General features: G+C 35.9%; 1 protein-coding gene across 1 annotated transcript in view; it reads left to right on the forward strand.

The window, feature by feature from the left end:
* Rtkn2 (rhotekin 2) overlaps window positions 1-12,641 on the forward strand; it is a 65,021-nt gene that overhangs the window by 1,549 nt on the left and 50,831 nt on the right. The window contains exon 2 of the mRNA XM_070021022.1: window positions 4,729-4,925. Coding sequence (XP_069877123.1) covers window positions 4,729-4,925 — 197 coding nt within the window. The remainder of the gene's footprint in view (window positions 1-4,728; window positions 4,926-12,641) is intronic.

The following is a 12,641-nucleotide window of genomic DNA, read 5'->3' on the forward strand; positions in this document are numbered from 1 at the left end:
CTGAGCCACTAGTGCCTGGCTATATTTTATTATCTTTAAGTAGTTGTACAAAAGGGTTTTAATCTTAATCAATGTTACCCTATCACCATTCTCCCCCATCTCTCCCAACCCCACCAATCCCCTCAATTTTCCTAGTTGTCAAGTGTGTTAGAACCCTTTTTCCTTAATATAATTCATTATTATTTCTTGGTGATATCTTCATTTGAATATACTTATGTTCTTAGCCTTAATTTTAGGGTCTCAATGGAAAACTCTGCCCTTTAGCTGCATATTTATTCCGTTCTATTTTAATCTTTACTCTCTAGTATATATTCCAGACTTTTATCTGCATATAACCAATTCTTAAAATACATGAAATTTCTTTTTTTTATTGTGAAAATGCTGTACAGAGGGGTTACAATTACATGGGCAAGATAATGAGTACATTTCTTATCAAGCATTGTAGCCTCCTCCTTTGTTTCCCCTTCCCATCCCATCCTCCTCCCACCCCCCCCATCCAACCCTCCTCCCCCGCCCCACCAAAGTTGTAAAGTTCATTTTCAACATAACAACTTGTACCTCTCATTGTTGCAATGGGTCCACCTGTATTTAAACAATTTGTTTTTTCCCTTCCCCTCTACAAATGATAACAACATCAAATACAGTGAAAGCAGGGGTTATACCGTGGGGAGAAAACTCAACTTATACTGTATGTATTTTTCTGCAATTTTTCTCTATATCTTTATCTTGGTCTTTTAGTTAACCTGGGTTAAATGTGGGTGAGTGATGATTTCTACCAGGATTGCTTCTGAGATACTTTTTTTCTGTTTTGTCTTGCCAACAACTAACTTCAGTTTTTATATCAACAATGGGCTGTTTTCTTGGTCCTTTCCCTATGCCATTCTAGCTCTCAAAACCTATGAGAGCTCTTTTTCTAAAGTAATCTACATTACTTTTTTTTTTTTTTTTGTCAGTCGTGGGGCTTGAACTCTGGGCCTGAACGCTGTCCCTGAGCTCTTCAGCTCAAGGCTAGTGCTCTACCATTTGAGCCACAGTGCCACTTCCAGTTTTCTGGTGGTTTATTGGAATTGAGAGTTTCACGGGCTTTCCTGCCCTGCCTGGGCTGGCTTTGAACCATGATCCTCTGATCTAACCTCCTGAGTAGCTAGGATTACAGGCATGAGCCACTCATGCCCCATTTACTTTTATCTGCCAGTTTACAAGATCAGAACCTAAACTTGTATTTGACTTGATTATATGGAAGCTGTTGTCCAGAGCATTGAATCAGAAATTAAAAAAAGGATGTCTTGTTCAAATTGTCTGTTCTTAGAAACTTTCAAGCAAACACTTCTAAGAAAAATGCATACAGGAAACCATACTTTTATCACTGGTTGTAAAGGGCCTTGACTCTACCTGGCTATGTCTTATGGTTAAGGCAACAACAGTGATGATATTAACTGCTATTGAGGTTACCATTTTTTGCCCAGTGGGTGCCTTGATTTCACGATCATTATTCCTCACTGTGTGTATGTCACTAAACACCAGTTCCTCCTCCGCAGCACTGTATGTCCTTGTTAACTAAAAACAAGTCCTTTAGCTCCATAAAGTCTCTTTTGACTATAGCTAATAAGAGAGGCTTTCTTCTCCTGGTAAAAGCAGCTGTTTATGGAAAGAAATTACATGAAAGACTCCAGATGAGACAGGGACGAAAGAGAGCCATAGGAGTACATATGATTGAATTGTACCATATATATATATATATATATATATATATATATATATATATATATATATACATATTTAAAATGTCACAGTGAAACCTTTTGTAAAATAAATAATGAAACTAGTTGCAATAAACTTACTATTATTATTTTTTATTATTAACTGAATACATTCAAAGTATACTTTACAGTTGATCCTGGGAAGGCTGGCAGCCTTCCTAGATCACAGCTTACTAAGCCTGAAACCTGCCTCAGCAAGCAGGGTCCAAGATTATGTTGTATCTTAATTGGAGTGGGTAAACAGCCATACAGAAAAAAAATTCAGCTTTGCATGGAACTGTCTGTGGGGTACTATTTGTTGATATTGCCTAACTCTACCATCGTAGCTTGAAAGCAGCCATAGATGGTAATAATGGGTGTGGACATGTTCCAAAACAGCTATATTTACAAAATCAGATGCCAACCAGGCTGTAGTTTGCTAACTGGTACTCTAAAAGATGAAAGTGTAATAGAAATGTCTGCTAAATGTATCTTATTTCCCTAATGACTATTAAAACACATATTTTATCTTTTGAGCCCTGACTTTACATTTTATTTTTTCTACTATTTTCCTGAACCTCTATAATTGTATGGAGTCTTTTTCAATCAGTGATAGGGAGAGAACAATCTTAATTGCGAGTTTGGAAACCCTAGAAAACTGATTCCTCAAAGTGACCATGGCCACCTGCTGGCTCCTTAAGGTTGTTGCAACTTTAATAATTTTCTGTAGAATTTCACGTTAGAATTTCTCTAACGTCAGATGTTAAACTAATTAGAAGAACTTTAACAACAAACAAAACACCTCTGGTCCTATCTCCATATCTCCAGAGATCATCATTAGTTTGGATTAGGTTTAAGTTAACAGTCTTAGCTGGTTATCGGTGACCATGCCATTGTGGTTCAAAGCCACCCTGGGCAGGGCAGGAAAGTCTGTGAAACTCTTATCTCCAATAAACCACTCAGAAAACCGGAAGTGGCACTGTGGCTCAGGTGGTAGAGGGCTAGCCTTGAGCTGAAGAGCTGAGGGACAGCGTTCAGGCTCAGTTAAAACCCCATGACCAACCAAAAAACAACAACAACAACAACAACCCCAAAACAGTCATATACTTTTTATAAGGACGATTCTTCTGCTTCAGAAGATTCTAAAGCAGTGTAGGCTTTGAGAACCACTGTGTACTCACTCAACTGGCTATATTTAAAAAGCAAAGTTGAATTTAGTGGCACCAGATGGTGTTTATTTATATTTGAGTTGTGAGGCAAAGCTATTCATACCAGCTTCAAGTTGACCCCTGTGCATACTCTTCAAATACCAGCCAGGCTGCCAGAGTTTACATCTGCTGACATATGGGTCACATAGATAATTCTTGTAATTAATTGCTAATTACTTTAAAGAAGAATTTACTTGGACTGGCAAGTCATAAAATGATGAAATGCAATTGTTGAAACCTAGTCATGTGTAAAGAAGGAAAACTAGTAAATTGACTACATTTATATAGTACACCAGTTTTGATAACTCAAAACTTATAGCAATATAAGAGACAGTTTTTATGTGTTGATTACATGATGTAATTACAGAAGGTAATTAAACAGATCTGATTTCTGCATGTGAATAGTGTAGTTCAATAGTCAAGTTAAATAATCTGCTTTCCTTTTTTGGAGGGTAATCTGTCAGCTTGCCTTTTATCTACTTTAAAAATTCTTTTAATATTTGGAACTTTGCTATTCAATTCCATTTACATTTTTTAATTTGTATTTTGATAAAATGAGAATGTAATGGTGTGCATTTTTTTTAATCACAGAAGCCAGGTTGGTCATTTAACTTTTAGAAATAGGCACACTGGAATCATTGTTCAATCCTTGTATAGTAAAGAGTTACATTTACAATGTAAATGTTTATAATGTTTATAAGGTTATTGTGAAAAATGAAGACTGTACATTCTGTGTGTAGAATTTTGGTGTTACAAATAAAACTTGTATATGGAATCAACCATTACAAGATCATTAAATGGAAAAGACTTTCAGAACTAAACTACTTAGCTATTTCTGGATGTGTCTTACAACTAAAAAAAAAACATATCCTGAGTCTATGTTCTAAAACTCTGTTCATGCCTGTGGTATGTTCTAAGCACAGATTTTTCCCCCCTAAAGAATAACTTTTAATCTGTATTAAAAGTTTATATTTTATTTACATTGTTTAACATGTTGCTGATCTTTGGTTCATTTATTCAACATCTGTTCTTTCAGAAGGGTTTTCCTTGGTAAATTCAGTCCCCTTAGCTATATCTTATCATCCTATAATATAACTTGTCTAATATGTACTATTGCTCACATTATTGTGTTTCTTAAGGCTGTCATAACAAATGACCAACACTAGGTGGCTTAAAAAGGGAATTTTGTTCTATCATAATTCTAGAGTTTGTAAGTCTGTTATCAAGATATTGGGAGAGCCATGCTCCCACTTATGTCTGTGGGAGAATCTCCCTTGCCTTTTTCACCTCTGGTTGTTGTCATCAATCCTTGGTGTTCTTTGGCTTCTGTCTTCCCATAACATTCTCTGTGTCTGACTTCATCGGATCATTTTATAAGGACACTGTCTTTGGATTTGGGACCCATTTCTAATCCAGTATGATTTCATGTTAATTAATAACATCTTTAAAGCCTATATCCAACTAAGGTTTTATTCTGAGGCTATCTACATGCCTTTGGGGGCTACTATTTAACTAGTATGTTATGGTAAGAGCACATAATGTTTTTTACCTTTTTGTTCTGTTTATCCAGGCTTCCTAGTAGTAAAAGAAGTTAACGTTTTACAAAGAGCTTGTAAAATAGCTCTATTTTTATATTATCCCTTATTAAAACTTTCATTTCTTTCCCAATAAGGTACAAGTGAATGATAGTTAGTACATTTTCCATCTGTTGGGAGTAAAAAGGATAGGTTGTAATTTGGGGGTCTTGCTAACTATTTAAAATTCTCTTCTCTTTGTTTTAGCACTGCAGCATTCAAGAAAAAATAGACTTAGAAATTCGAATGCGAGAAGGAATATGGAAACTCCTTTCTCTGAGCACTCAAAAGGACCAAGTGTTACTTGCAGTTAAGAACCTTATGGTGTGCAATTCCCGAATAATGGCTTACACTTCGGAGCTCCGGAAATTAGAAGAGAGGATTGCCAATCAAACTGGAAGATGGTTAGTAGCATAGTTTACCTGTGACTTTTAATGTACTTAAGTATTTGAGTTGAAAACAGGAAATGAGGTTAGTGTAAATACAAATACCATATCACAAATCTTTTTAAAAAGTCACTCTGAAGCAGCAGTAGGCGTCATTTTGAAAGCGGACTAAAGGATGAACTAAGCATAAAGTAATAACTTTCATGGGACAATTGGTTGTGTTCAACATGTGACTATACAATAAAAGTAGTTGAGAAGCATATAATTCAAGAGATACAATATTTCAAGAAGAAAGACTGATAGCTAAGGATATGAAAATAAAATTTAGGGGCTGGAAAGGTGGCTCAGTGGTAGAGCACTTGCTTTGCATGCCTGAGGCCCTGGGTTCGATTCCTCAGCACCACATAAGCAAAAAAAAAAGCCGGAAGTGGTGCTATGGTTCAAGTGGTAGAGCGCTAGCCTTGAGCTGAAGAGCTGAGGGACAGTGCCCAGGCCCAGAGTTCAGGCCCCATGACCGGACCCCCCCCCCAAAAAAAAAAAGAAAATAAAATTTAAAAGGTTATTAAAAAGGTACTAGCTAAGAGTAATAGAGACTTGAATGTAGAAATTGAAATGAATGGGCATCAGATTATAAAGATATAAAAGCTTATGAACAGAGAAACTTTAAAGTCTGCCAGCACATCTACTCGTATAGTAATTATTAATGCTAGAGGAACAAAATCAGTTAAGGACATGTAACTAGCTAGTGACAGAAGCTAAGGAGAGAGGCTAAGGAGCCCTGCATTCTTTCCATCACTCCAGGTTGCCCTTTTGGATTAGATGTGTGAGTTGTATATGGGAATATATCCTATCCTATTTATAGTTTATAGTGTCAGATTTTAGTTAGACCTAAGAATCAGCTCAATTTAGTAGCTAGAGTTTGGTGTCCTTTTAGTATAATTTTATATCCTCCTTATAGTATGCCCCTTATTGTTTATGTTTCAATAAGCAAAAAATAGCCAGCTAGGTTTATGTATAATTTATAGGAAAGTCAGACTGATGCCAAAAAGTAAAGATAGAAAATTTTCTAGATTGAGTAGATGTTAGGGACCAGTTCACAGATTGAGTTAATTTTCTAGGCTTTTGACTAAAAAACCGGACTGTTTCCCTCCCTATTTTCCTGCATAACTCTCTTTAAAGACTATTCTGTCAATCCACTTCTCAAAAGACATACAATAGTCATCATTTACTGAAATTCCATTCTGTAGATAAGATAAGCCTTCTAGGATCTTAGCGGTCTAATTCAAAACTACTTTCATAGTCTTACTGCTCAATTTCTGCTCTACCAATTTATTGCAAACAAAAAGCTGTTTGATTTGTATTCCCAGAACACTTCTTGAATTTTCTTGTCTCTAGGGCCTTTTACTTAATTTAAGTGCCCTGTCTCCCATTCCCACTTGACAAAACCCTTGTGTTCTAAGACAATTGTAGCATCAGTTTTCTTTGTAATTCCTTCAAGGAAAGTGGTGATTTTGGTGTTGCAGAGGAAGGATCGTGTGAGGACTCAAAAAATGAATTCCTTCCTCCTAATTCTAAGAGCATCTGGTATGTGAATAGCTCACTATACCTTACTGCATTCTAAGAGCACATGTAAACACATATTTTCAATTAGATTATGAACTTTTGGGAAAATGGAACAATGTCTTGTTCTGATTGGTAAAGAGATATCACTTCTTCCTTCATAAGCTTTACTGTAAGGATTAATGACCAGAGCTTAGATGCAACTTATAGCTAAGGCAACTCATCTGATGCTGGTTCTCTTCCTTCTTGTTTGGGTACTGAGGAATACCTGGCATTGCTGTATGTGTATACCCAAAGTCATATGCTGCTGCCTCACTTTCAAATGTACAATGAGCCATTGGGCTTAGAACTAATTTACTAACAGTTAATTGTATTCTAGTAACTCTTTCATTGTCATGCCCATCCATGTTCTTAGAGTCTTCACTCTCTTGTTGGTCCAAACATTAGGTTCCAGCCTGTCATTTAGCTCTCATTTGTTCTTTTTTTTTTTTTTTTTTGGTCAGTCGTGGGGCTTGAACTCTGGGCTTGGGCGCTGTCCCTGCAATTCTTCAGCTGAAAGCAAGTGCTCTACCACTTGAGCCACAGCTCCACTTCTGGTTTTCTATTGGAGATAAGAGTCTCACGGACTTTCCTACCCCGGCTGGCTTTGAACCACGATTCTCAGATCTCAGCCTCCTGAGTAGCTAGGATTACAGGCATGAGCCTTTGACACCCAGCTCTTATTCATTTTTTTAAACTACTTTTTTCTTTTGAAATGTGTCATATACTAAAAAAAAATGTAAATTCACCTTGCTTGACCAGTTAGTAGTTTGCAATATACGTTCATCCATTCTTTCCCTCTTTTTCTGCTCACACACAAATTTTTCTTCATTTGAAAGTAAGAGACAAGCCACACAGGAATGTATGCCTTAATAGTTGGCATATATCTTCCAAAAACGACATGCTTCCCTATAATCAAAATATGGTCATAAATGTGAAATATTAGAGGCTAGGGAGGTGGCTCAGTGGTAGAGTGCTTGCCTTGCATGCATGAGGCCCTGGGTTCGATTCCTCAGCACCACATAAGCAGAAAAAGCTGGAAGTGGCGCTGTGGCTCAAGTGGTAGAGTGCTAGTCTTGAGCTGAAGAGCTGAGGGACAGTGCCCAGGCCCACGGTTCAGACCCCACAACCGACCAAAACAATAAAGTGAAATATTAGCCATAATTTCATCAGAACCATCTACTACTCATATATCAACTTTTATCCAGCAAATCATTTCTAGGGTTTCTTTTTGCCCTCAAGCTAGAACTCTTATTAAGATTTGTGCAGCACATTTGGTTATTTCTCTTTGGCTTGTTTTAATTACTGTACCTTTTTCTAATAGCCCTTAGTAATCTCAGAAGTGTGCAGTCTAAAAAACATCCTTTAAAAATGCACAGCAGTCTACATTTGTCTAATTGTCTCTTTAAGGTAACATTGAACTTTTTACATTTTCTATTTTTGCTGTTAACTAGCTCTAAAAACTTGATCAGCCTCAATTAAATATATTTTGTAAGAATCATTCTAGGTATGTGTACTTCTAATTGATGCATTATGGTATGATAAAGGATGATGATCCTTTGATTTATCTTATTTATGGTAGTGCTGTGGATGGAACTCAGAGCCTTGTATGTGTTAGCTAAGTAGTCTTCCACTGAGCTACATCGCCAAACCCCTAATTCCTTAGTTTAGATGGCAGCTTCCTTTTTTCGTGATAGAATCATTTTCTGTTTCCATTTTGTAAGTAAATCTTGGTATGTTAGGACTGGTGAATATTCTATTATCCAAAGAGCTTTAACTTAATGGCTTTATCATCCATTTATGATTCTTTCCCAAGTCGTTGTTAGTGGGATTTGTAAAATAGCAATTGTTCTGTTACTGTTTTTACACTTCATTGGCTGATCCTCCTCTGTAAAGAAGAAAATCATAGAAAAATCCATGAATATGATTTTTATTTATCCAGTGTATTGTTAGCATTAATCTTTTCAATAATAAAATTGTCCCAAATTTGTTCAGTGGGAGTTTCTTTAAAATAGCTTGTTTGTTCTTTTGACATTCCTGAATTAATCTTTAAGAACTCATTTGCTTTCTGACTCACACACCAAAAACAAAAAGCCCCTCAGGTTTGTCTGTTTATTTTTCCCTACTCCAGGCATTGGTTAGACATTTTTCTGAGTTCTCATTCATGCTAGTGGTGATCAAGGTCCTGAGGTATGCCTAGTCTATGCCTTTCAATGGACATAGCTATGAAAATGACTTAAATTGTGAATTTATATAGATCCTTATAGGCCTCTATTTTCTGGATTATTTTTGCTTGTGTTCATACCTCTTTTCCCTTACACTGAAAATCTTACTTTTCAGTAATAATATATTTCTTTATTTTATATTATGACTGTATAAAATTGTTTCATATTACATAACCAATTTTATTGACAAATCTATCTTGATGCATTCAAGATTTTTTTGAAGTTCTTTTCCAACATAAATAAATTATTGTGAAATTTACCAACAAAGTAGTAGAAAGAATTACATGGCAAGTACCTATGTACCTACCATCTAGAATCTATAATTAGTCTTTTGTGGTATTTACTATAATCTTCTATCACCCATCCCATTGATTTATCTTTTTTTATATTCTGTGTGTTTTCACACACACAAAGGCACAGACACAGATACACGTACTTCTGTGGATATAGACCAGAGAACTTTATTCAGAAATGATCTGATGTCACATGCCTATAACTTCACAATTTGTGAGGCTGAGACAGGAAGCACGTAAATTCAAAGCTAGTCTGGGCTACATGGCAAGATCTTCTGTCTCAAAAAGGAAAAGAAATAGACTTGAATTTTTTTCTCTATGTTTATGTTATACATTTCATAAACTTAAGTTTCTTTAGGAGAAAGTCAGTTGCCAGAAAATCCCTTAATATGAGTATAGTTTTCTTCATATTTTTGTATGCTTAAAATGTTTTTCTTTAGTGTTGCTATTTAAAAGACAACTGGTCTAGTTGTCCTTTATAACACAGTTGTTACATAACAATTGTCACAATAATTGTGAAAGAAATTATACTACTATATAATTGAATTATATTATAATAATTCTATGAAGTTATATTGAATTATATAAGATTATATTGTTACTGTTCTTATTATATAACAATTATAAAACACTTTCTTTCCTGAGTTCCTTAAAAACCCTATTGTCATTACTTTAAAAATCTAGTATTCAGGCTGGGCACTGATGGCTCAAACCTATAATCCTTGATACTCAGAAGTTTGAAACTTGAGGATCCTGGTTCAAAGCCAGCTTAGGCAGCACAATCAATCTATAAGACTCTTATCTCTAAATAACTACCCAAAAAATGGAACTGTGGATCAAGTGGTAGAGCACTAGCCTTTGGCAAAAGAAAAGAAAAGCTCAGGAATGGTGTCCTTTTACCAGCACCAAAAATTAAAATAAAATAAAATAATATTTAATTTTCTTTAAAAAAAATAAATGCTTAGAGACTGAAAGTAGTTTTATGTGTTTGCTTGTTTTATTTTATTTGCCTTCTTTTTTCAATCTTAATGTCTGATCATTTAACTTGGAATGTATAAAATTGACTTTTTGGCTCAGTTAGAGACTATTGAATATGTAGATTCTTCCTTTATTTTTCAAAACACCCTCATGGAATATAAAATGAAATATTAATTCTATCTCTTTTTGTTGTTGTTGTTGGTGGTGGTGGTCGTGGGGTTTGAACTCTGGGCCTGGGCGCCATCCCTCTGCTCTTCAGCTCAAGGCAAATGCTCTACTGCTTAAGCCACAGCAACACTTCCAGTTTTCTGAGTGGTTTATTGGAGATAAGAGTCTCACGGACTTTTCCTGCTCAGGCTGGCTTTGAACCACGATCCTCAGATCTCAGCCTCCTGAGTAGTTAGGATTACAGATGTGAGCCACCAGCACCCCGTTTCATTTTTTTTTAATTTAAGAACTCCCAGTTATACATAAGTTGGATCTTCTTTGACTGTCTAGTGACTATCACTTTCTGGTCTTTTTTTGCACTTGATTTTGTTTTTATATTTTTGGCTATTTTCAGGTTTATCTACTACATCCATTAGCATATTTCACTTCTCTCTATTCATCATTGAGTATGGTCTTCTCCATTTCTGGTGTGTGTGTGTGTGTGTGTGTGTGTGTGGTATTTGAACTCAGGGCATTATACTTGCTAGGCAGATGCTCTAACACTTGGGCCATGCCTATGCCCCCTTTCAGCCTTATTTTGGGGATAGAGTCTTGCATTTTTGCCTGGAGTTGGCCTGGAGTAAAGTCCTTGTATCTGTGTCTCCTTGTAGCTTGAATTATGGATATATCTTACTCTGCCCAGTTTGTTGGTAGTGTCTCATTATCTTTACCTAATCTTACATCAAACTAATTCTCTCAGTCTCCACCTTTCAAGTGATCAAGTGATTGAGATTACAGATATGTTCACCTGTAAGATGTATAGTGACATCTTATATTTTAATATTAATTCCAGTAAGTATTATTATTATTAGTAGTAGTAGTAGTATTTCTGTTGGATATGGGGCTTGAACTCAGGGCCTGGGCACTGTTCCTGAGCCTTACTACTCAAGGGTAATACTCTACCACTTTGAGCCACAGCACCGCTTCTGGTTTTCTGGTGTTTAATTGGAAATAAGAGTCTCAGTTTCCTTCCTGGGCAAGCTCTGAAAGGCAATCTTCAGATCTCAGCTTCCTGGGGAGCTAAGATTACAAGCATGAGACACTAGCACCTTGCTAGGAATGACTTATTTTTCCAGTGTCTTTATTTATTCTTTAGCATATCTGTATTTTTTTATCCTTTACTTATATTAATTTTTATGTTTCCATCTCTTTAAATAACTTGCTGAACTATACTTCATTTTGGACTACTGTTGCAATTTTTTTCTTCTTTTTTTTACTTTATATATATTTATTTATCAGCTGAAGAACATTTGCTAGATGTACTTACTTGGTTTCTTAGCTCAGTAGTCTTTTCTATTTTGTTTTAATGTTTTTTAAAGTTATTATAAAGGTGATATATAGCTTACAGTTACATAAATCAGAATCAGGTAAACAGTACATTTCTTTTTTGACAATGTTTTCAATTTTTACAATAGTGAGTGTATCCTTTTTTTTTTTTGTCAGTTGTGGGGCTTGAACTCTGGGCCTAGGCACTGTCCCTGAGCTCTAAAGCTCAAGGCTGGCGCTCTACTACTTGAGCCACAGTGCCACTTCCAGCTTTTTTCTTTTTGCTTATGTGGTACTGAGGATGAGGAGTCAAACCCAGGGCCTCATGCATGCAAGGCAAGTGCTCTACCACTGAGCCACCTTCCAAGCCCCCTTGTTTATTTTTTCGTGTCTGTACTGAGGCTTGAACTCAGAGCCTGGGCACTGTCTCTTAGCTTTTCCACTCAAGGCTAGCTTTCTACCACTTGAGACACAGCTCCACTTCCAGTGAACTGTTTCCTTAACTGCCATTTGAGGATGCTAGTTGATTGGTTTCCTGATCCTTGAAATTATTTGTTTTGAGATTTTTGAGTTAAACTTCTTCTTTAATTTTATTTATTGTTTTCATGACAAACCTCCAAAGGATCTTTCCTTTACAATGTGAACTCTTGAACCAGAGTTGTTTTCAACTCCCTAGGAGCTGGCGAGTGGAATCCACCAAGTTTCATAGCCATTGTCTCCTCCTCTAGGGAGTAGAATATCAACTAATGGTTATTCTTTACATGGGGAAGACCAGCAGGGGCTGGCTTTTATGGCTTCAGATACTAGTTTATCCATTTGCATGTAAATATTAGTCCTGTGTATTTCTACTTACGTTTTTGGTTTAAGTTGGAGAGGATATTTCCCTTATTGAACTGAAGGCTTTATGTAGGAGATGTAATGATAATTTGGTTTAGACAGCTACCACAATTTACAAGAATTGGCAAGTCGTACTTTGATCACCTTAGCAAATAGTTTAGTGCCTCTTCTATTTAACATAAAATATGTAACATCTTTAAGAATGACACAGAATGCATTAAAGTATTAATCATTCAGTAGCTCTGTGAGATACTTTGTCCACTTTTCAGCTAAGCCTGTTGGTTTTAACAGGTTAATAGTAACTCATTAACATAGTTATTGATGAGTAA

This window comes from Dipodomys merriami, unplaced genomic scaffold, assembly GCF_024711535.1.
Source record: "Dipodomys merriami isolate MVZ:Mamm:240054 unplaced genomic scaffold, mDipMer1.0.p SCAF_14, whole genome shotgun sequence".
Taxonomy (NCBI): Eukaryota; Metazoa; Chordata; class Mammalia; order Rodentia; family Heteromyidae; genus Dipodomys; species Dipodomys merriami.